The sequence below is a fragment of the Nylanderia fulva genome, unplaced genomic scaffold, assembly GCF_048542155.1.
Source record: "Nylanderia fulva isolate GAGA-0341 unplaced genomic scaffold, ASM4854215v1 Scaffold28, whole genome shotgun sequence".
Classification (NCBI taxonomy): Eukaryota; Metazoa; Arthropoda; class Insecta; order Hymenoptera; family Formicidae; genus Nylanderia; species Nylanderia fulva.
This window is the reverse complement of record NW_028190347.1, coordinates 931,137-952,044: the sequence shown is the minus strand read 5'-3', so window position 1 is coordinate 952,044 and position 20,908 is coordinate 931,137. Positions and strand designations below refer to the sequence as shown.

Below are 20,908 nucleotides of genomic sequence, written 5' to 3'. Positions count from 1 at the left end.
TTTTCAAAATTTCATTATCTCCTTTCGTTTATATAATAAATATTTAAAAAAATTAATATTTAAATATATAAGCTAATGTTATAAAAATGTGTCAAATGAATAATGTATGTAAATTAATTTATCAATACCAATTCTAATTTCGAATAAAATCTAAAAATATATTATAATTTAAATTTTATTATACGAAAATTGAATTGACATAAAAAATTAATGTGGTTTCAAAAATTAATCGGAATAAATAAATTTGCGTTTATCCTTTGATATTAATATAATGTAAAAATATTTATATGCTTTACCACTAATGGCAATAAATTCCAGCGACAAATTTTACTGTAAATTTATATATTCTGCTTATCGTTGCGTACCCCGGAAGACATATTTCGCGAATAATTACTCAGGTCGCGTTAACACGTCGGCTTATATGGTCGACAAGGGAGCAGTTTTCAACGAAATATTCGTATAACGTACGATTTTCTAGTGGACAACCTGTCCGGCGAAAGGCTAGAATTAACCAGAGTAGACAGGAGGCAAATGGGGGCTTATCTTTGCATAGCGAGAAACGAAGTGCCTCCGGCAGTCAGCAAGAGGGTTAATCTAAAAGTAAATTGTGAGTACTCGACAACGTTTATAGCACTTTACTTGACGATGTCAAATCAAGATTGAAATCAATTGACAAACGGAAAACTCTGTTTATCCAATTTAACGTTTATTTTTTAAACAAACAGAAAAGACGTCACTTTAATAGCAGTGCTATACTATCGCGAAAAATATAAACGAAAGTTAAAAAATATGACGTTAATTATATTAGCAATTGAATTAAAGTTATTTATATTAGCAATTAAATTAAAATTATTTAATAACATTTATGCAAATGCAATAACGAGTAATAATATCTCTCATTTCTCCCTTTGTCTTTCTAGTTCCTCCCAGCGCAAAGGCACCCAATCAACTACTCAGTTCTCCTTTGGATACAAACGTGTCACTAATCTGTTTAATCGAGGCTTATCCCAAGACAATTAACTTGTGGATGCGTAAGGAACAAGTTATTATGAGCGGGTATGTGCTAAGACAATATTGACAATCTAGTCTACCGATTTTCAGGCATAGAAGCCGTTGTTCGACAATCTCGTTGACGATAGAAGGCAAAATCGTTTCACCCTGCTTTTTGCTAAATCGCACCCGACCTCGGCCACTGCAATTTCGGATATCGATCCCGGCGACGATTCGATTATTCTAACGAGATGTCGAATAACGGAATCTATTCACCCTATCTTGGACGTTAAACCTAAGTGATATGTCAATGTAGAGGCAGATACGAAATCGACGAACGAGGAGACCCCGACGAGGAATGGAAGACGACGATCGTGTTGAAGATAAGACGCTTGAAGAAAACGGATTTGGGTGAATACACGTGCTCAGCCTCCTCAAGTATGGGAAAAGCCGAGGCGACTCTCAGGGTATACGGTGGGTAGTTTTACACGTATAAGATCGAATGAATACGTTATCCTCTTTAGGGCAGAGATGTGCACAATATCCAGTTTATAGTTATGTTGAAATTTACAATCAATCAGGTCAATTGAAATTTCATTATCGATAATTATTTCACATTGTGAATAAAAAGATTAAATTTTTGAAACACAATTAGACAACATTATACATATGTACTTTATTAATTTTATTAATTTTTCATTCACAAAAATTCACAAATGATATGAATATTATTAATAGCATATTTAGAGCACCAAAATGAGACCAAATAAAATAAAGTACATTAGAATTTTTTCATGGCAATTTTGATAGGCAAAAAAATCAATATAAAGAAGTTAAAAAAAACCATACATAAAAGCATCTAAAAAAAGAGACAGGGCCACGAAAAGTGGAGCGTTTCGTTTATCCATAATTCGTGTAAATACTTTCAGAGATCGAGCGCGTAACCGTACCCACCCGCGTCACCTCAGCCAGTAACAAGCGAGTGAACCAAGGCAAGTCAAAGTCCGGTCAAGGGACGATGGGCAATCGGGTTTTCCATCAGCAGGTGAGCACGCCGGCGATGCAGAAGAGCACCGCGCGATTGATCTACAACAACAGATACGCGACTACGTCGACTACCGCGGACCCGCGCGCTCCCTTAATCAAGGATCATGGTAACGCTTTCAAGCACAACACCCACAACGATAACCACCAGAATCTCAAGGATCGTAGCGACGCGTCCGCAGTCATCGCTAGCAAACGGATCGTCTTGCCGCTCTGTTTGATATTGTTCTCGACAGTGCGATAAGATACAATATAACGACCATCACGACAATGGATCGCTAATTCATCGCGAAAGGAGTTACTCGGTGAAACAGCATGGAATCAAGTTCATCGATCCGGATAGGATGATTCCGGAGACTAACAAGCGAAAGGAAGGAAATCTTGCGGAGAGAATAAAATTCAGACAACGACTATGATATATAGAAAGCTGGAGTGACAAAAAAGAACTACACGTTTTAATTATAGATCGATATTCTTGACAACACGAGAAAAAAAACATTTGGACGCTTTTACGTGTAGAAGGGTGAAAAAACAGGGAAAGATTTGATCCGCTAATGCGAGTGAAGGTTGCCCGAGATAACCACTGCGGATTTTTCCGGAAAGACGCTTACGATTGTATTTTTTATGACCCTTTTATCTGTTGCTGACGTGCGAATAGTTCGAAGACGAAATGTGCTTTTTATTGAACTAAATATATAATTCCGATATTTTTAACTCTCGAATAGTGAGATGCTTGTCATGATTTATTCACATTTGTAAAAATTCTTCTTAATTTTATCTCGAAATAAACTTTCTTCACGCATTTAATTTTAATTTTGTTGTATCAATAACTTTTTTCTCTTGTTATATACTAATATAAAAATTAATTATGTTATTAAAACATAACTATTGGATGAAAAAAAAAAAAAAAAAAAACAATGTAAAAAGAGATATTTTTACATTATAAGTTATATTATCTCATTATAATTTATCCCAATATTCATCCTATTTATTTCAATTATATAATTTATATATCAATTATATATAAATAAAATTATACAAAATTATTTAATTATTAAAAGTTACTTAATTTATATAAAAAACATTAATATCTTAGAGAATTTCAGTTCCAAACAATATTACCTGAGAGAGAGAGAAAGAAAGAGAGTTAACGAATATAAAAGAGAAATGTTTATTATTCAAGGGGGTAATTTTTTCTCTTTTTTTTAATAAAAATAACTTGGAGTAATGTTATAACGTTAGCGTCTAAAGCCTTATATATGCAGGGTGTCTATCTCAAATGAAATGTCACTATCGTTAACGAGAAATAACACACAAAATTTAATTGCTTATATACGAATCGTGATCTCGATGTGGATATATCTCATAATGATAGCGACGATTCAATTAAAATGAACATCCGTTATGTTGCCATTGTAATATGTCTTCATCGATAATTCATACGACTTTTCCGAGCAATTGTGCGATCGTACCCAAATGCAGACAAATAATTAGCATACTAATTTGTATGTAAGATATAAGACGATAAAATATCTTTGTTTATTGTGATGTAAGAGAGCGAATTGCGATATTATACTTGGCATCTTAGCGAGTTCTCACGTCATATCCGAAATAAGTCATATCCATAGCGCATATATAACATACCACTTTAGAAGAGTATTATAAGTATCACATATTTCAGTTATTTTATGTATTTTTTTAAATTACTAGACAAATACTGTACCTTATATATCGGTGATAAAGCAGGACCACATTATAGATATAGTATAAGTGGTTGACTGCGAGGAATGTGACCGATATATTGCTTTTTAGATAAAACGCGTTATAAATTGGCTTTGTCATGCCAATTTCTGTATAGGATATGCTCATCTTAAAAATTACATATGTACATTACAGTGATAATAAATACATATAAATGATGGAGTATATATATATACATATACATATCTGTGTGTACGTCATTATATAAACTTATCAGGAATTGACAACAAATATACTCTTGTATGTATTATAATAATTTTTAGTAATGTCATAAAGATTATTTAATATAATTTAAAGATCATTTTTAATGTTTCATGTAAAACTACAAACCATATCTTGCGCTGTAATTAAGACAATTGTGCAAAGCGATAAGTCAAATGTCAGCAAAATGTCAGAGTTTTAAAGTTGAAAGAATTAAGGAAAAGGGTGATTCAATAATCTTTAATACTGCAATCTATCAATCACCTATCAATATAAAATGCAAGTCTTGGTTACATTGCGTGATGTATTGTCATGAAAAATGTAGCATATCCCACACAGAGCAACAATATGTTAAATGTACCTATTCAATGAACCTTGTATATCACAGAATGCTCAATATAATAACTTTATAATAACTATATTAAAAGAATGTTGTTGTTTATAGGACGGAAAATATATTATGAGAATACAATGAGAAATGTGCTCAAATTGGATAATATAGCTTTGGGGAAAAAACGTGTTGACAAATAAGAAAAAACTATCATACATTTAGCAATGACGTTCGTTTTGACTTTAAGTCTAGCTTAAACGAATGTATTTTTATGTAATACTGAAACGACAAATATAGCTGTTTGTCACAAAATGAATATCAACATTGCTTTTTATTCTCACCTCTGGTCTTTAAGCATAAATATAATACATTAAAATACATTGAAATATACAAATGCATTGACCAAAATGACACCATAGGAATTTTATGACCAAAACAAAATACTAAAGGCCATAGATACACAACAAAAAGCTACATATGGGCTTTTTCTTTCGCCAATCCTAGCACATTTCCAAAAAGTACCCTGAAAACTAAAAATAAAAAATTCAGTAAATATATATATATATATAGAATATATTATGCGTAAATATATATATTTACATTTATTAAATATATGAGTTCTACATACCCAACCTTTCCCAGTCGATTGTCGAATAAGCTGGGTATCAGTGATCTGATGTAGGTGCAAGTACATATTAGCAGTAATATTACAGTCAACAAGCTCTGGAAATTAAATATGGCAGACTGCCAAACAAGATTATATTAGTATGTTTCAAAAAGTATTTATTTCTTATTTATAAATTGATCACATACGTTATGTGATGCAACAGCTTTACTATTATTTATATTAATAGGAACAAAATATGAATTATTATTTTTCAGATGGACAAAATATTTTCTAATAAAATAAAATATCTAATAATAATAACATTTAACAGACCACATATTTAAAAATTCAGCTTCAAGCTTGTTGATAGCTAGTTTTTCCCGTATAGGTTATGTATGATCCATTTTTTAACTTAGACTGCCAATCATAATTCGAAAATATTAAATTTATAATTACCATAATGTGAAATCATGCGAATTATTTGATTCAAAAAATTGCAGATAAAGTAAAGTTGAAGAACTGTGTAGATAAATGGATAAAAACTCTCTTATAAACAAATCCTCACATCACCCACAGCCACAGCGCATAACGTATCGCGCATGATACATTTATATACTATGACTATATGCAGAATATATATATATATATATATATATATATATATATATATATATATATATACGTATATATTTGTATATGCATATGCAAATATGTTACTCAGCAGAAACAAAAATTATGCAACCAACAATCGAATATAATTGTGTTGTGTGATTCTTCCTCTTAATATTATAAGATGTTAACTCAATAAATAGTATTTTTTTATATTTATTTTCAATGATTTAATTTTTCAATAAAATTTTATTATATTTACCTCTGCGCCAGGAATAGTGTCCACTGTCCTTATGTAGAAGCTTATTCGGAACACTTACATTCGCATTATTTTTTTTTGTTTGCGATACGTGGCGATGCCCGAATTTTAACGTTTTCGCGTCGCCGCTTTTTTTCCATTTCCGGCAACTTATTTATTGCTTATAACGCACTCTCAAAAATCGCCGATATTCCAGAATTGGGTATATGCTTCATTATATATAATATATAATAATTTAAAATAATTCTATGCAAAAAACGCATATTAAACAAAAACATCACGCATTGCCGGAGTATAAAATTCTATTTCTTCATATTTTTCCTTATTCAAGACTTGCAACTTTATATTGTTTACTATACTCATCTCTCTTTCTCTCATATATGATTTTCACAAAATTCTTACCCAACATTTATAAATAAAAAATGATAAGATGACTCACTGATACGATGCGCAGCAACCGAAATTGTAGTCTGTAAAATATAATAAAATACATTTAAATTATATATATATATATAGTAAAAATTATGAAGCGAAATTTAAAAATTATAAAAATTATTTTTATTATAAATTTTTTTAAATAAAATAAAAATAATATTTACCATATAGTTGCTCCACTGTTGCTCGGATGCTGGCCCAGATCCTCCTCGTAGAAGAAGCACTTGCACTCGCGTAACTTTTCCGCGATCGCGACGTCCGGGTTTCAGCTATCACATTTTCGCGTCGAACGACAACGGCGACTTCCCTACGCGACGCACTAGGAGTCGTCGATGTTCAAAGTCGAGTGAATTTCGAAAATTCTTTGGCAAATATTTCCGACTCGACGATATTGAAATCTAGCAAAATGGAGGCGCGATCATTGTCATTGTCGACCTGCGATTTTACGAGAATTACGGACTTAATTCGTCGCGAGACGATACTTTGATACGATGATGCGAAAATACGACCGGAAACGAACAGATGCCCGCTTAGAATACAATCGACAACGGCGAAAAACTTTTTCGCGTCGAAAGCGCGTTCTCACGTGCGCGAAATTTTGGCGGTCTGAGCTGTGACGTCACGCCAAATTCCTCCAAGGACACGAGAATGCGCGAGAAACGGAGCAAAGTTTCGAACGAGATTCGCGGCCGACGAAGAATCTCGCGCCTGCGATTGCAATCACGATGTCGGGAGACATGCTCCGCGATCTGATTTATATGATAATTAACGACGTGAAGATACTAATTAATATTTACACACGCACTTTTGCGGACCGGCGTGGATGAACGCGCGAACGTTAAACGTGAACAATGCGAAAGGGCACTAGTTGGCAACACTTGATAAATTGTGTCCGAAAATATATCAGCTAGGGTGAAGCGCTCGATTGACCAATCAGGACAAAGAGATTCTCGGTCTCCGATTGGTCGGTCAAATTCTGAACTTTGACGGACAAATTTTCGAACGCAACCCTAAAGTTTCTGTCGATGTAATATATGACATTATTTATTTCGCTATTGTTTTCTTAGAGTAATATATAAATGAAGAAATTCGTCTTCTTTTCTCCGAAACTATAATATTGTATATTTTTTGCGTACAACATGAATTTATCAATTAAAACTGTCCCTATATTTCTTCTTTATTCATTATATCTTTATAATTAAAATTAAAAATGTTATATATGTATTAAATCCCAGCAAACACCGATATATAATTGTTACATTACTATAATAAAACGGAATATAACAGGTAATATAACGTGTATGTTACATGTAACATCCATGTTAGTTCACATTGTAGTTATATTATAATTATATACCAAATAGCACATTGATATATTGATAAGTCAGTGCTATCTTGGGATATAATGACAATATAACTACAATGTAATATATGTAATATTACAAATGTTACATCTATGAGTGGGAAATTACAACTAACATATACGTTACATGTAACATGCTTAAGTATATAATATTTATATACTGTGTTTGCTGGGATATATATATATATATATATGTATATATATATTTTTTTATTAATTAATTGAAATATATTATAATGTGTTACTTGTTTTAATCTAAGGTAATAATTTGCTTGAATTACATTAGGTACATTCTGTTTCATGCATGATGCACATGATGCATCATTTATCCTTATGTTTAACATTTGGTAACCGCAATAAGTATAATTGATACATTATATGCGCATCATATGTATGAAATGGAATGTATATATCCATTGTTGCTATTGTTTTTTCTTGGAGTAATATATATTAATGAAGAACTCCGTCTTCTCTTCTCCAAAACCATAATATCCTTAACAGCACAATATACATCTGAAGAACATAATCTTTCAACATGAATTAATGCAAGAGGGTCATTAAACAAGATGCTTTATAAGGAACTAGTAAATTCACACAGTTTCATTAACATGCGAGAGGCTAATAAATCTATAGGAAAACACGTTAGCTTATATTGATATATTAAAATTTTCAATATTAAAAAAAATATATATAATTTTAAAATATTAAATTTATATTTATTATATTTATAATAAAGAATTAAAGAAAAATAGATGATTAAAAACACTTCTAAATGAAACTAAATTTTTTGCATGAATTCAAAGAATACCACTGTTTAAAGAACGGCCTCTTCGTTTCTACAATAATATTAATAAATTATATCAAATTGAAATTAATAAGTTATAATTATTATTTTAAATTTTAGATAATACTTAAATTTAATTTTTTTTAGTTTCATTATCAAACCAAATATTTTATATTATTCATAATTATATCATTCAATTATTAATTTAAAAAAAAAATGATATCTCTATAATTAAAATCATTATATAAAAATATAAGCTTTTATATATCGATATATAAAGACCTATTATTAGTATGTATAATACTATCGTCAGATCCGAAAACTCGATCAATGCGGCACTGTTTTTCTAGGCCAGCGCAAACGATCGCAAGGCGTGTGCGCTACTGCTAGCTCCTTAATGGAACACTGATTATCGTCAAGCAGATTTCTCCTAGGGAGAAAATGGTTCAACTAGCCGGGAATTTTATTTACTTCAGGAATTGCAGCTCTGCTAGTAGAAATGACACATGTGGGGAGGGGAAAGCGAACGGCCTACCGACCCAAGTTGTGCCATTGTTCAGCTATACGAGAAATGTAGGATCGTTGAGTCGGTTAGTGACACCGATCTATGGAGATGTTTATCTTATCGAGATGGGACAAATGCTGTACGACGACTGCAGACTGCGGTAAATCGTAAAAGCGTCGCAGAATCCACGACGACCTTGTAATGGACATGAAGCTTCTAATGGTACACTTTGTTTGTCGTATGCCATAATTCGATCCGAGGTCAACGTTCACGACGATGCGGCTTATCCTACGCATTATTTTGTTGCAATAATTACGACCTTAAAGAGAATCACATGATGTATGAAGGTTAATAAATATGATCCTTCGAGGTTTTCTACGTCAATTTTCGCTTTCAAATATAAAAACTTATGCAAAATAATGGATATTATATCTTTATTATAAATATACATTCGAGATATGCTAGATGTAAAGTATAATTATATTTTAAGAGATTTAAAAATTAAACCATACAAATGAGACTTATTATAGTACTCAGAGTTTTAATGAATATAGTTATTTATAAAGCATTTATAATTTTTCATATAAATGTATCATTTTGGCCCATAAATACCCAAGAAATTGAAACAGAAAAAATATTTTTTTAGTTTCAATTCGGCGACAATTGGTGAATTCAGTTTAGGATTACGGTGTATAATACAGTTATGAATACCACCGATTTTAACTGGGATGGTGTGGAGTGAGACATGAGTGGAACACCATTTAATATGCTGGGGTTCCTCGTCAAGCGAAAGCCCCTCTTTCGATAATTCGCATATTGAAGATAAATCATACATCTCTATGGTCGCTATAACACAACATTTATGAGTGCTCGAAAAGAATGCAGAAGCTGTTAGAAGCATGAGATACAAGTGTTTGTGTCGCTAACACAGATGGAAACATTAATTTAAAGTTATTATTACATATTTCCAAAGTAAATTCGCTTGTTTTAGATTGCACACAGCCTGGAAAGAGCCGAAAGAAGAATATTTAACATGATTATATTATGAAGCCTGAAACCTAATCCTCTGCGATACCTTGCGGCACTTAGAACTTGGAAGCTCGTCTCAAAAATGTGGGAAGCTTCTAGAATTATGACCTCTGTGATAACCTTGCGGCACGTATGGTAGCACTCACGGTGGTTGAATTTAGAAGAACGCGGGAACAGTGCTGGAGGTTACAGGACAAAATTCGCGCAAACGTAGTAGCGCGCATTAAAAGCGCGCAAACGTATGTGACACATGACTACGCCATGCACGGCAAGGTTTGCTCTGTTATTTGCGTAAATTTTGCGTCTCATCATGCCAGAACAAATCTTTGCTCTATTTTTGCCACAAATTTGCTATCACGCCATGCACAGCAAGGTTTGCTCTGTTATTTGCATGAATATTGCGTCTTATCGTATCAGAGTTAACTTTGCTCTATTTTTTTCGTAAATTGTTTGTTATACCGTGCATGGCAAGATTTGCTCTGTTTTTGTCACAAATTTGCTTTATATCGTGTATCACAAGATTTGCTATTATTGACGTAAAGTTTGTATTTCACCATGATACCATCATTTGCTCTCTTCTATAAGTAAAATTTACGAACAAACTTTTCTCTGTTAATTGCAGCATCATATAACGAAAAGTTTTGCCGTTAATTTGTTCGAAATATTTAGACAAGACGAAGCAAGGCAAATGTTTGCCAGAAAATTGTTGTTAAAATTAAAGCAAACTTTGCCGAAAAGCTTTAACGAAACGTGATTTTATCACTCTTGGCTAGCTGGGATACATCTGAAAGACATCCAGAGAATATTCGAACATCCTCAGGATGCTCTCCGAACGTCCCCAGGATACATATGCTGTTAGGGATTGTATATTTTTTGCAATAAAAATTTATAAATTAAAATTGTTCCTTTTCTTCTTTTTTTATGTTTTTTATAATTAAAATTAAAAAAATATATATGTATTATTATGTACAATTAATCTAATCGATTGACTAAATTATGGTCGGTATTCATATAGTCAGGTCTTATATTTAAGACCATCTTAAGTTTATCTTCAGATATACTCCGTAGCCAATGGAAACGATCCGTACAGCATCTGAAGATGAACTTAAGACAATCTTAAATATAAAACCCGACTATGAATATACCGACTTATATATCTTTGTCTTTTTTCAAAAACGTTCTTAAAAAGAGACAAAAATATAATTTAATCGACCGATTAGATATTAATTATATATATGTATATAATGTATGTATATGTATTAAATATTCTTATTAATTAATTGAAATATATATTATATAATATGTTACTTATTTTAACTTAAGATAATTTTTGCCGGAATTCTATTTTTCTGACAAAATAAATTTGCAATTAAATAACAAATATATTTTCTCTTTCAGTACATAAATTTGAAATTGACCAACGTAGTACGCGTCTAGTAAACGTAAATCCATAAAAGACTCGCTTTATCGAGAGGAAACGCTACGTCCAAATTCATCACAGTGTTCCGATTAGGGACCGCATGCGCGAGCACGCGGCTACAGTGAAGTATCTCGTACTAGGAAAAAGAGGCACCGTTAGCCGGCTATATTGAAAATATTTAAAAAAAATTTTCAACATATTAAAAAATAAAATATTTATATATATATATTTAAAAAATATTTAAAATTTAATTATTTAATATATATAAATTATAATAAAGAATAAAAAGGAAGAGAATAAAGATGATATAAAATAAAACACTTTATACATAAATAAAATAAAAATCTTTAATTTGGCAGAAATTTCAAAGAATACCAACATTTATTGCAAGGATAAAGAAAACGGCCAAAAATCTTACCAGTATTCATTAACAATAATAAAATTAATAAATTATAATAAGAATTGAAATAAATAAAAGTTATAATTATTAATTATAAAATTATAAATATTATATTTTATCTTAAATTTAATTATAATTTTTTTCGTTAAATTATAAAAACCGAAATAATTTTATACAGTATTCAATAATTATAAAAAATAAAATTGCACAGCACTTATTAATTAGAAAAATAATTGCATATTTCTTCTTGAATTAAAATCATTAATAAAAAAATAATAATGCATAATATTACTTATGTATCACAGATATATTAAATGACATATATATATAATATTCTGCTATAATACTCTATCGTTCACGATCCCGCCAAACTGCGTACATATGCGTCACTGTATCTCTCTAGCTGCGCATGCGCAAAAGCGCGCATGCGCAAAAGCGCGTGTGCGCGTACAGCTAGTCCCTAATCGGAACACTGATTCATCGTTCAATAGGCAGATTCATCTCCTAGGGAGAAAAATGGTTGCAACTAGCCGTGAATTTTATTTAACTTCAGGAATTGGCAGCTCTGCTAGAGAAGATGAAAATAGTGGGGGGAGGGGGCAAAGCGAACGGCCTACCGCCGAATGTTTTGCCCTATTGTTCAGGTATATCGAGAAAAATGATGGATTTCTGTTGAGTTCGAGTTAGGTGAAACGGAATCTAAACGCTGGAGATGTGTTTTATCCTTATCGAGATGGGACAAATGCTTTACGACGAGCGCAGACTGCGGTAATATCGGTTAAAAGCGTCGAGGAATTCCACGGACGACTCTTTGTCATGGACATGCAAGCTTCTAATGGTACGCACTTGTGTTTTCGTATGCGGCATAATTCGATCCCGACCGGCCAATCGTTTTCTTTACGACGATTCGCGGCTTGATCCACGCATTTATTTATTTTTCAAATAATTCACGAGACTTAGACGCGCGAGAGGAATGCCATGATGGTATGCAAGGTTAAATGAAAGTATGCATCCTCTCCGAGGTTTTCTAGCGTCACTTTTCGCTATTCTAAACGCTAATGAAAAACTTATGCAAAAAAGCGTGGCGATAGTTCGATAATCGTTTTGTTATAATTATGCATTTCACAGAGATATGCTAGATGGAAAGTATAATTTATAGTTTTAAGATGCATCAAAAATTAATATCCAAATATAAATATAGAGTAATCTTTAATTGATAGTATCGGTCGTGTTAGTTTTACATGGAATATGTTATTCTATAAATAGAATTTTTTATTTTTTAATATAATATTGTATCTTTTTGCTATAAACAGAAATTGAAACAGAAAGAATATTTTTTTATATATTTAATAATTCGAGTAACTGTAACAATTGGTGAATCATGTAAATGTAGGGATGGATGTGTGTATGAATACAGTGTATACTTCCATCCCTGGATTGCCTGAACTAGGGATGGTGTGGATGGGAGACATGATGGTGGGAGAGCCCACTCATGAACTCATGCTGGATCCTCGTCAAGCCGAGAGCCCCTTCTTTTCGCATAGTTCGCATCCATTTGAAGATCTCAGAAATCATCACATTGCTCCTATGGTACGCTATATACCACAACAATTCTCAAATGAGTGCTCAGAACCTGATGAAGCGATGGAAGCTGTAGATGCTCATGAGATACAAGTGAGTTTTGTATTCTTGCTGAACAAAAATGGAATATATAATTTATAATAAGTTTATATACATATACATATTTCTCTAATATTATAATTGCATTGTTTTAAAGGATTATGATTCACAGCCTGAAAGGCCAGAAATGAATGAATATTTAACATTAGAAGATTATATTGATGAAGACCGAGAACAAATTGTGAGCAATGCGGCGACTCAAACTACTCAAGACAATCGAAATCGAAAAATAAAGCCTATAAAGCATCCTGGACTTATTTTAAAAACGCCTATTGCGTATCAACCTCATACTGATCTAAATTTTATTCCTATTCGTAAAGATGGTATAGGTAAGTCTTTGTAAAGATTAAGGTATAATTTTAAATTTATATAATGTACATTGTTGGACAAAATAATGGACTATAAAAATTACTGTAACGTTTATTAGCTTAAATATAAATGTAAGTATAAATCAAAATATAAATACAAACTAAATATAAATTACACTTTAAAATAACAAATAGAAGTCTAAACTTTAATGTTTGAATAAATTAATGATATATTGATTTTTCTACTTAAAAGAATAAAATGTTATAAGATTTTTTTTCTAAAATATATAAAGAAATATTTTAAGTAAAGATAAAAGATAACTGTTACTAAAAGATAACTGATAATTGTTGGATTATGCATATTTTCTTATTAGTAAAATTTATTAGATAAAATAACTGGAATTCTCATGTCAAATTATTAATCTGGTATCAGTTTATTTCAATTTGTATTTGTATTTTACAGCTGTATGTGAAAAATGTGGTGCTATTGGAGTGAAACATGCTTTTTACACGAAGGAGCGTAGATTTTGCAGTAGAGCATGTGCACGTTCTTCAGAACATACGGCTCCTACTGCCGATTCGACATATAGTCCATCTCATTCAGTGGATCAGCCAGTATCCGGAAATCAAGCATCACTTAATGAAACAAAATCGACAGAAGTAAGTTAATATTAAATAAATTCATTTGAAGAAAGTGAGAAAAAATAATATACAAAAATAATATAATTATGAAGTAAAGTAAGTCGTCAGTGTAAAGTTATAATAAATTTTTTATTTTTTTCCGACCAAACTGACATGAATTTTGATTATAAGTTGCATAACGTTTCGACCATCGGTTCTGGTTCTTATCAAATGTTATAATTAAATTACAAAATTAATTATCTAAATTCAAATACAATATTTAATTTAATTAATATTAATGTACCCTATGATTTTTATATACACGATGAGATTTTGACTGTTATTTAGTCATATTATAAATGTTCGGTAGACCGACTTTGTAATGCGTCAACACAGGTCTGTAATAACTTACAGTTATTAGACAAGACTGTGTTTAAAAACACAGTCTAATAGTCGGTCTACCGAACATTTATAATATAACTAAACAACAACAGTCGAAATCTCATTGTTTATAGAAATTATAGGTAACATTAATATTAATTAAATTAAATAATGTATTTGAATTTAGGTAATTAATTTTATAATTTAATTATAGCATTTGATAAAGACCAGAACCGATGGTCGAAACGTTATGCAACTTATAATCAAAATGTTCATGTCAGTTTGGTCGGAGAAAAATAATAAATTTATTATAATATTATGTTTTAATTTTTCAGGTAGTTATAAAGGAAGAAGTAGATATCAAGGAACCTGTCGAATCAGAAAAAGAAAAAGTTAAATTAGAACCGGTAATGCCCGAAGATTTACCAGTTAGAAGAAAAAGAACAGCAGAAATGGCGGGTTCTTATGATTGGACGTCGCAACTTGTTGAACCTGGATTTTGTGCTGCACCAGTCTCATGTTTTAAACATGTTAGTTTTTCTGAAGATAGACTTTGTTTTATGTTTTGCATTATAGTATTAGAAATGTATTAGAATAGAAAATTATATCTTAATTATATAATTATATATTATATATATGTAATATATTAACTATATATTATGTAATTAATACATATCATAATCAATATATATTATATAATTAATATATATATTATATATATTAATATATAAAATTAATTATATAATATTACAAAAAATAAATTACATATATATATATATATTTGCGAATATTTTTAAACGCAAAATACTGTTTTTTATATATTTATACAATCTTATTACATCTTGAATTTTTGTTTTTAGGCTCCTATATCCGAAATATGGGATAACATCACAGTTGGTATGAAAGTAGAAGTAGAAAATACCGACTGTGACGAAGTATGCGAGGCTTTCCCAGATTCGTTTTGGGTTGCAACTGTATTACGTATATGTGGCTATAGAGCTTTGTTAAGGTATGAGGGTTTCGGGCACAATGCAGATAAAGATTTTTGGGTGTCGCTTTGTTCTAATGACATACATCCTGTTGGTTGGTGTGCCACAATTGGAAAACCTCTTATTCCACCTAACAGTACGTAATCAAAATTATTTCTAACAAAATGACAATGCGCAGACTAAAAGAAATGTATTGAGAAAAATAATTATTAATCTTTAAAAAATGCACTTGAGAAAGGGATCTGATATAAATAAATTATTTTTGCAGCAATTGCCAACAAGTACAAAGATTGGAAGGATTTTTTAATGAAACGATTGACTGGTGCAAGAACATTACCAACCAATTTTTACAACAAAGTAAACGATAGTATGAAATCTCGTTTTCGATGTGGGCTTCATTTAGAAGTAGTAGATAAAAACAGAATCTCACAAGTGAAAGTTGCAACAATACAAAAGATTGTTGGCAAACGTTTGCATGTGAGATATTACGATTCTCCTCCAGAGGATAATGGTTTCTGGTGTCACGAAGATTCACCTCTCATACATCCCGTCGGTTGGGCTAAGAGAGTAGGACAGACGCTGGATGCATATCCCGAGTATTTAGATCGAGTTTCTAAATCAAAATTAACCGAAGACGACGCAACGGGAGATCTTTTTCATGTGCCAAAGAATCATCACGTACATCTTGGATACACGTTTAGAGAAGGAATGAAACTAGAAGCCATCGATCCACTCAATCTTTCGGCTATATGCGCGGCGACAGTTATGCGAGTTTTAAAAGAGGATTACATTATGATTCGCATCGACACTTACGATGAAGACGCGAGCGGTGCCGATTGGTTTTGTTATCATTCGTGTTCACCTTGCATTTTTCCAGTCACTTTTTGTTCCCAACATGGTTTACCATTAACACCACCTAAAGGTTATGATCCTACCACATTTACATGGGATGCATATATGATAGAAACTAATGCTGAACCTGCTCCTGTGCAGTTGTTTAATTGGGTAATTGTCCTATACATTTCTTAATATAGTTTGAAGTTTTTGTTTATATCTTGCAATTGCATGTGAATATTTCTATATTTTTTTAGGATATTCCTCAACATGGATTTATTGAGGGAATGAGACTTGAAGCTGCTGATTTAATGGATCCTAGATTAGTTTGTGTTGCTACTATTACTAGGGTGATTGGCAGATTATTACGAGTACATTTTGATGGTTGGGAAGATGAATATGATCAATGGTTAGATTGTCAAAGTCCAGATGTTTATCCCGTTGGATGGTGCGATCTTGTCGATCACAAGTTAGAACCGCCACGAAATGTACTCACTAAAAACACTAGTCCTACTGGTAAATATCACATATGTTTATGCACATATTATTAAATTAAGTATGTATATTTTATATATATATATGACACTATATATTGCCATAGTAAAATCACCAAGAGGCCTTAAACGTAAAACTAAGAGAAAATGGAAGAAGGGTAGCAAGATGTTTTGCTCCAAAAATATACTACCTCGTCAGAGCGAACGTATTAGTATGGCTCGCGAACGCGGGCGAGAATTGGAACCTGCTCAAGGAACCAAAATTGAGAGAGAACGTGACTTAGAAAGCTTACCAGAACAGAGAAGCAGGGAGCCAGAACCAGCAGAAGAGCCGGTTGGTCCCGATCAAACCTTACCCAGTCCTACCACTGGTCAAGGCCAAGCATTGAGTGACACGCAAAGCGAAGTACAGAATCCTCAGCCACCTAAAGAAAGGACTGCTACATCATACATCAACGTATGTATAATCTTTGTGTGTAATATATATATGTATTTGTATATGTAATTGTATATATAATTATATATATATATATATATATATATATATAAATGTAATCTCAAATAAAAATATATTTATAGGTTATACTTATAAATTATCACACACATAAATAAAATTAAATTCTAATTCATTTGATTTTCGTAGGTCACTTCAGCAAGTAGTAAATATATACCAAGACTAGCAGATGGTATACAAAAAAATTCGGAATCTGGTGATCTAGTGCCATCTGAATGGAATGTTTTTGACGTTGCACAATTTCTTCGTGTTAATGATTGTGCGACATACTGCGATAATTTCAGTAAACGTAAAATAGATGGAAAAACATTGCTGACTCTCACTAAGGACCAAATAATAGACCTAACAGGTTTTAAAGTTGGACCTTCTTTGAAGATATATGATTTAATTCAGCAATTAAAAATCAAAGTGAATCCAGCTCAGGAAAGGTTGAAATTTGGATTGAAGAAATTATTATAACAAAACTAGTATATAGTTAGCGCTATAAATAAGTTCCATTATTATGTAACTTAGTCATGGATTTACAGGTAAAGCATGTGAAATAACGATGATTAAAATCACCTCTATCTCAGTATAGTTACATATGTTATTTGTTACATACTTTACTGATATACTGAAGGAATGTTTATATGGAGATTCTTTATAGTCTAAAACAAAAGCATAAAATTTAGATGCCGTATAATCCATTATGAGTTAAAAGAGAATACTCTATTCCGAAAAGCAGCTGTGATTTAATTTTTATGCTTAAATATATAATGTTAAATGTACAATAGGTGAATGCCACAGAATATGAAACAAACTATTTTTAATGTAACAACAAAAATTGTTATATTAAAAGTTATTAAAATTAATAATTTAAATATTCATTATATAATTATATATAATAGTATTTTGCTTATTTCTTTTTTATCTTATCTTTTATCTATGAATAAAAAAATAATAACGACAAAATATATGTTGTGCATAGGAATAAAGCACTTATATCATAAGGATTTGTGTTATTAAAAATCTATTAATTCTCAGTAATTTTAGTAATGAAAGATTTTGATAATGAAAAGTACATGTTTTAATACACACACGCATGCATATATATATATATGTGTCTATGTGTGCGCGTGTGTGTATGTGTGAACACAACAAGTATATAAACTATAGACTTACATTAAAACTGCATTTTGGAGTGGACTACTCTCTCTAAGGAAGACAGCATCTAATTTTTTCTAATGCTTATATTATTGTAGAAAAGAATTAAAATTAACATTTTTTTATAATATCATACATTATATATATAAATATAAATATATATTTATACCTGAATACATATATAAGAAAACTTTGATGTACGTATATTGCACTTATACATATTCATAAATATGTGACATATTTTCTGCAATATGTTTTTATTACTGAAATTTCTCTTCTAACCACAGCGTTATTTGTAAATCCATGCTGCCACATTGCACTGCATTAATTACATGGATGCATCAGCCACAAACTGGTACGTTGGAAACATCACTTTTCTTCAATGAAATTGAAAATTGAGACGTTTCATATTTTACGTATACGTTAACAGAGTAAATTAATACAGATATATTAAGAGTAGCTACAAAGTACAAAGATTTTTTCTTTGTTAATTTAATATCGATTAATGTTAAACTTGTTGAGCAATAATGCAATTTTTACAGAAGATTATCATTTTTACTATTTTAATACATCTTTATAACTTCACTCTGTATGACATATAATACATATACGTAAATTGTAATATGACTAAAAGAAAATCGCAAAATTATTTAAGCGTGTATGTAAATTTTGTATATATTGTATGTAACATAATGTAAGTTTTAGCTTTTATCTTTCTGCAAATCATGACAAACTGCGCATTACACAAGTGGCTGATGCATATGTACAATGTACATTAGAACCATATATTGCTTAATCATCTCTATAATGAATCAAAGCAATCAGGTAACATTAAATCGCTTTGACTCTTAAATACTATTTTAGTACTATAAAGTATATAAAACGTGATTACACTCGCCAATTATTTATTCAATAATTTGGAATCTCAAGAAACTGAACTCTTACGTATCTTTAATATAATGTTTTCTAAAAGAAAAGGTTATATATATATATTTGTGGTAAAAGAACATGTGTATAAATAGCCAATCAACACTGTATCGTTCTCGTGCACAAATTATTACAGAATTCTAATAACATGTTACTCATGCAAAGTGAAGCCTTTCTCGTGCGTTAAATCTCGTCTGAAAGATAATGGATCCTTGTTTACAATTGACTTCTTGCTATGAAGAGCTGTAAAATCAAATAGTAACGTATAGTATTAACATACAATACGAAACATACAACAATATGCTCATTATTTGATATCTGCTAAACATACTTTTAAAAAATTAAGGATTATATTTAAATTTTAATCTTAATTTATTTGCTTTATTGAAGGTTTTAGGCAATATTAATGAAACTGATTAGAATTAGAGAACTTATTACTTGCTTTTTAAATTTATTTGTATTCTAAGTAAAACATAGGATTAAATTTGACAAAAGAATAATTTTGTCGGATTCTTTTTTCGTAATTATATATAAATTTTTATCAAATAAGAATTACACAATTATAAGTACAAAAGAAATGCGTATATTTTAAAGTATGTACTATATGATTTTATGCTTAAATTTTAACTAATTCAAAAAATCTAACAAGTATCTTAAATATTTTGTGTTGTATCTTAATTATTTGTTAGTAATTTTAAACATTGCAACTTTAATACGCGAAGTAATAGAAAACTATTACGATAACATTTATGATTTCTCAATAATGCGGAATTTTTCAACTTCGTTATTATCGACATCGACACTACTAAAAACAAGAAGATACGCTTAGAGAGACATTTATAGATACATATTAGTTTTATCTTATCCCTCTATGCCATATATATATATTGTATATTGTAATTTACATATCAGTTTCTGAATTTGTACTCGTCTTTCTTATGATATTGGACGAGAAAGCGCAACATTTTACATATGTGTTGATGAAAAAAGATGTAGGCTAGAGGGTTAAGAAAATAAAATGAATATTTGCCAGGAATTGTAGCAATTATTGCGAAACTTTTTATTATTAGATTATTATCAGATCAGATTATTTGTAGTAAAGTAGTTGTCTTTAGATTATAAATTTGCAATTAACATATAATTCATAATTCATCGCAATAAAAATATCGCATTATACATATATTTTTTCAAGTGATATATATATATACAAACACTTGTATGATTAAAAACGAACACATTTCTGCAAATTTCATTTTTATTGGGCGAAAGGTGAATTTTG

General features: G+C 30.7%; 4 protein-coding genes across 8 annotated transcripts in view; 2 read left to right on the top strand and 2 right to left on the bottom strand.

The window, feature by feature from the left end:
• Positions 1-2,939, top strand: part of LOC146722738 (lachesin) — a 44,250-nt gene extending 41,311 nt beyond the window's left edge. Inside the window, exons 5-8 of one of the 2 annotated variants that reach the window (XM_085483917.1) lie at positions 479-607; positions 921-1,056; positions 1,307-1,464; positions 1,920-2,939. In XM_085483917.1, the coding sequence (XP_085340043.1) occupies positions 479-607; positions 921-1,056; positions 1,307-1,464; positions 1,920-2,278 (782 nt within the window). In that variant the 3' untranslated portion in view covers positions 2,279-2,939. The remainder of the gene's footprint in view (positions 1-478; positions 608-920; positions 1,057-1,306; positions 1,465-1,919) is intronic. The other variant, XM_085483916.1, reaches the window with a different exon arrangement.
• pygo (pygopus family PHD finger) overlaps positions 1-7,053 on the bottom strand; it is a 101,949-nt gene extending 94,896 nt beyond the window's left edge. For both annotated transcript variants that reach the window (XM_029313509.2, XM_029313511.2), the window contains exons 1-2: positions 6,402-7,053; positions 6,242-6,272 (exon numbers count right to left, since the gene is read on the bottom strand). The gene's annotated coding sequence lies outside the window, so the exon portion shown is untranslated. The remainder of the gene's footprint in view (positions 1-6,241; positions 6,273-6,401) is intronic.
• Positions 4,640-5,547, bottom strand: ksh (transmembrane protein 167A-like protein ksh). Its single transcript, XM_029313514.2, has 3 exons — positions 5,391-5,547; positions 4,956-5,071; positions 4,640-4,857 (listed from the first exon to the last, which is right to left on the bottom strand). Exons 1-3 carry the CDS (start codon positions 5,391-5,393, stop codon positions 4,752-4,754), a joined length of 225 nt encoding a protein of 74 aa, XP_029169347.1. The 5' UTR covers positions 5,394-5,547; the 3' UTR covers positions 4,640-4,751.
• Positions 7,054-12,332: 5,279 nt separating the features above from the next.
• On the top strand, positions 12,333-20,665 carry LOC114939246 (MBT domain-containing protein 1). 3 transcript variants are annotated; one of them, XM_085483920.1, is made up of 10 exons: positions 12,333-12,576; positions 13,189-13,412; positions 13,516-13,747; positions 14,190-14,386; positions 15,064-15,258; positions 15,589-15,853; positions 15,986-16,722; positions 16,809-17,067; positions 17,153-17,502; positions 17,689-20,665. In XM_085483920.1, exons 1-10 carry the CDS (start codon positions 12,555-12,557, stop codon positions 18,016-18,018), a joined length of 2,811 nt encoding a protein of 936 aa, XP_085340046.1. In that variant the 5' UTR covers positions 12,333-12,554; the 3' UTR covers positions 18,019-20,665. The 3 variants fall into 3 exon arrangements, with proteins under 3 accessions (XP_085340046.1, XP_029169348.2, XP_085340045.1); XM_029313515.2 differs by having other exon boundaries at positions 13,156-13,412; XM_085483919.1 differs by having other exon boundaries at positions 13,132-13,412.
• Positions 20,666-20,908: the final 243 nt, after the last annotated feature.

Coding starts and splice junctions, on each gene's coding strand:
- ksh (XM_029313514.2), bottom strand. Junction 4,858..4,955: donor AATCGACTGGGAAAGGTTGG/GTATGTAGAACT, acceptor TTTTATTTTTAG/TTTTCAGGGTACTTTTTGGA.
- LOC114939246 (XM_085483919.1), top strand. CDS start 12,555: ATGGACATGCAAGCTTCTAATG. Junction 14,387..15,063: donor ATGAAACAAAATCGACAGAA/GTAAGTTAATAT, acceptor TTAATTTTTCAG/GTAGTTATAAAGGAAGAAGT. Junction 17,068..17,152: donor TAAAAACACTAGTCCTACTG/GTAAATATCACA, acceptor ATATTGCCATAG/TAAAATCACCAAGAGGCCTT.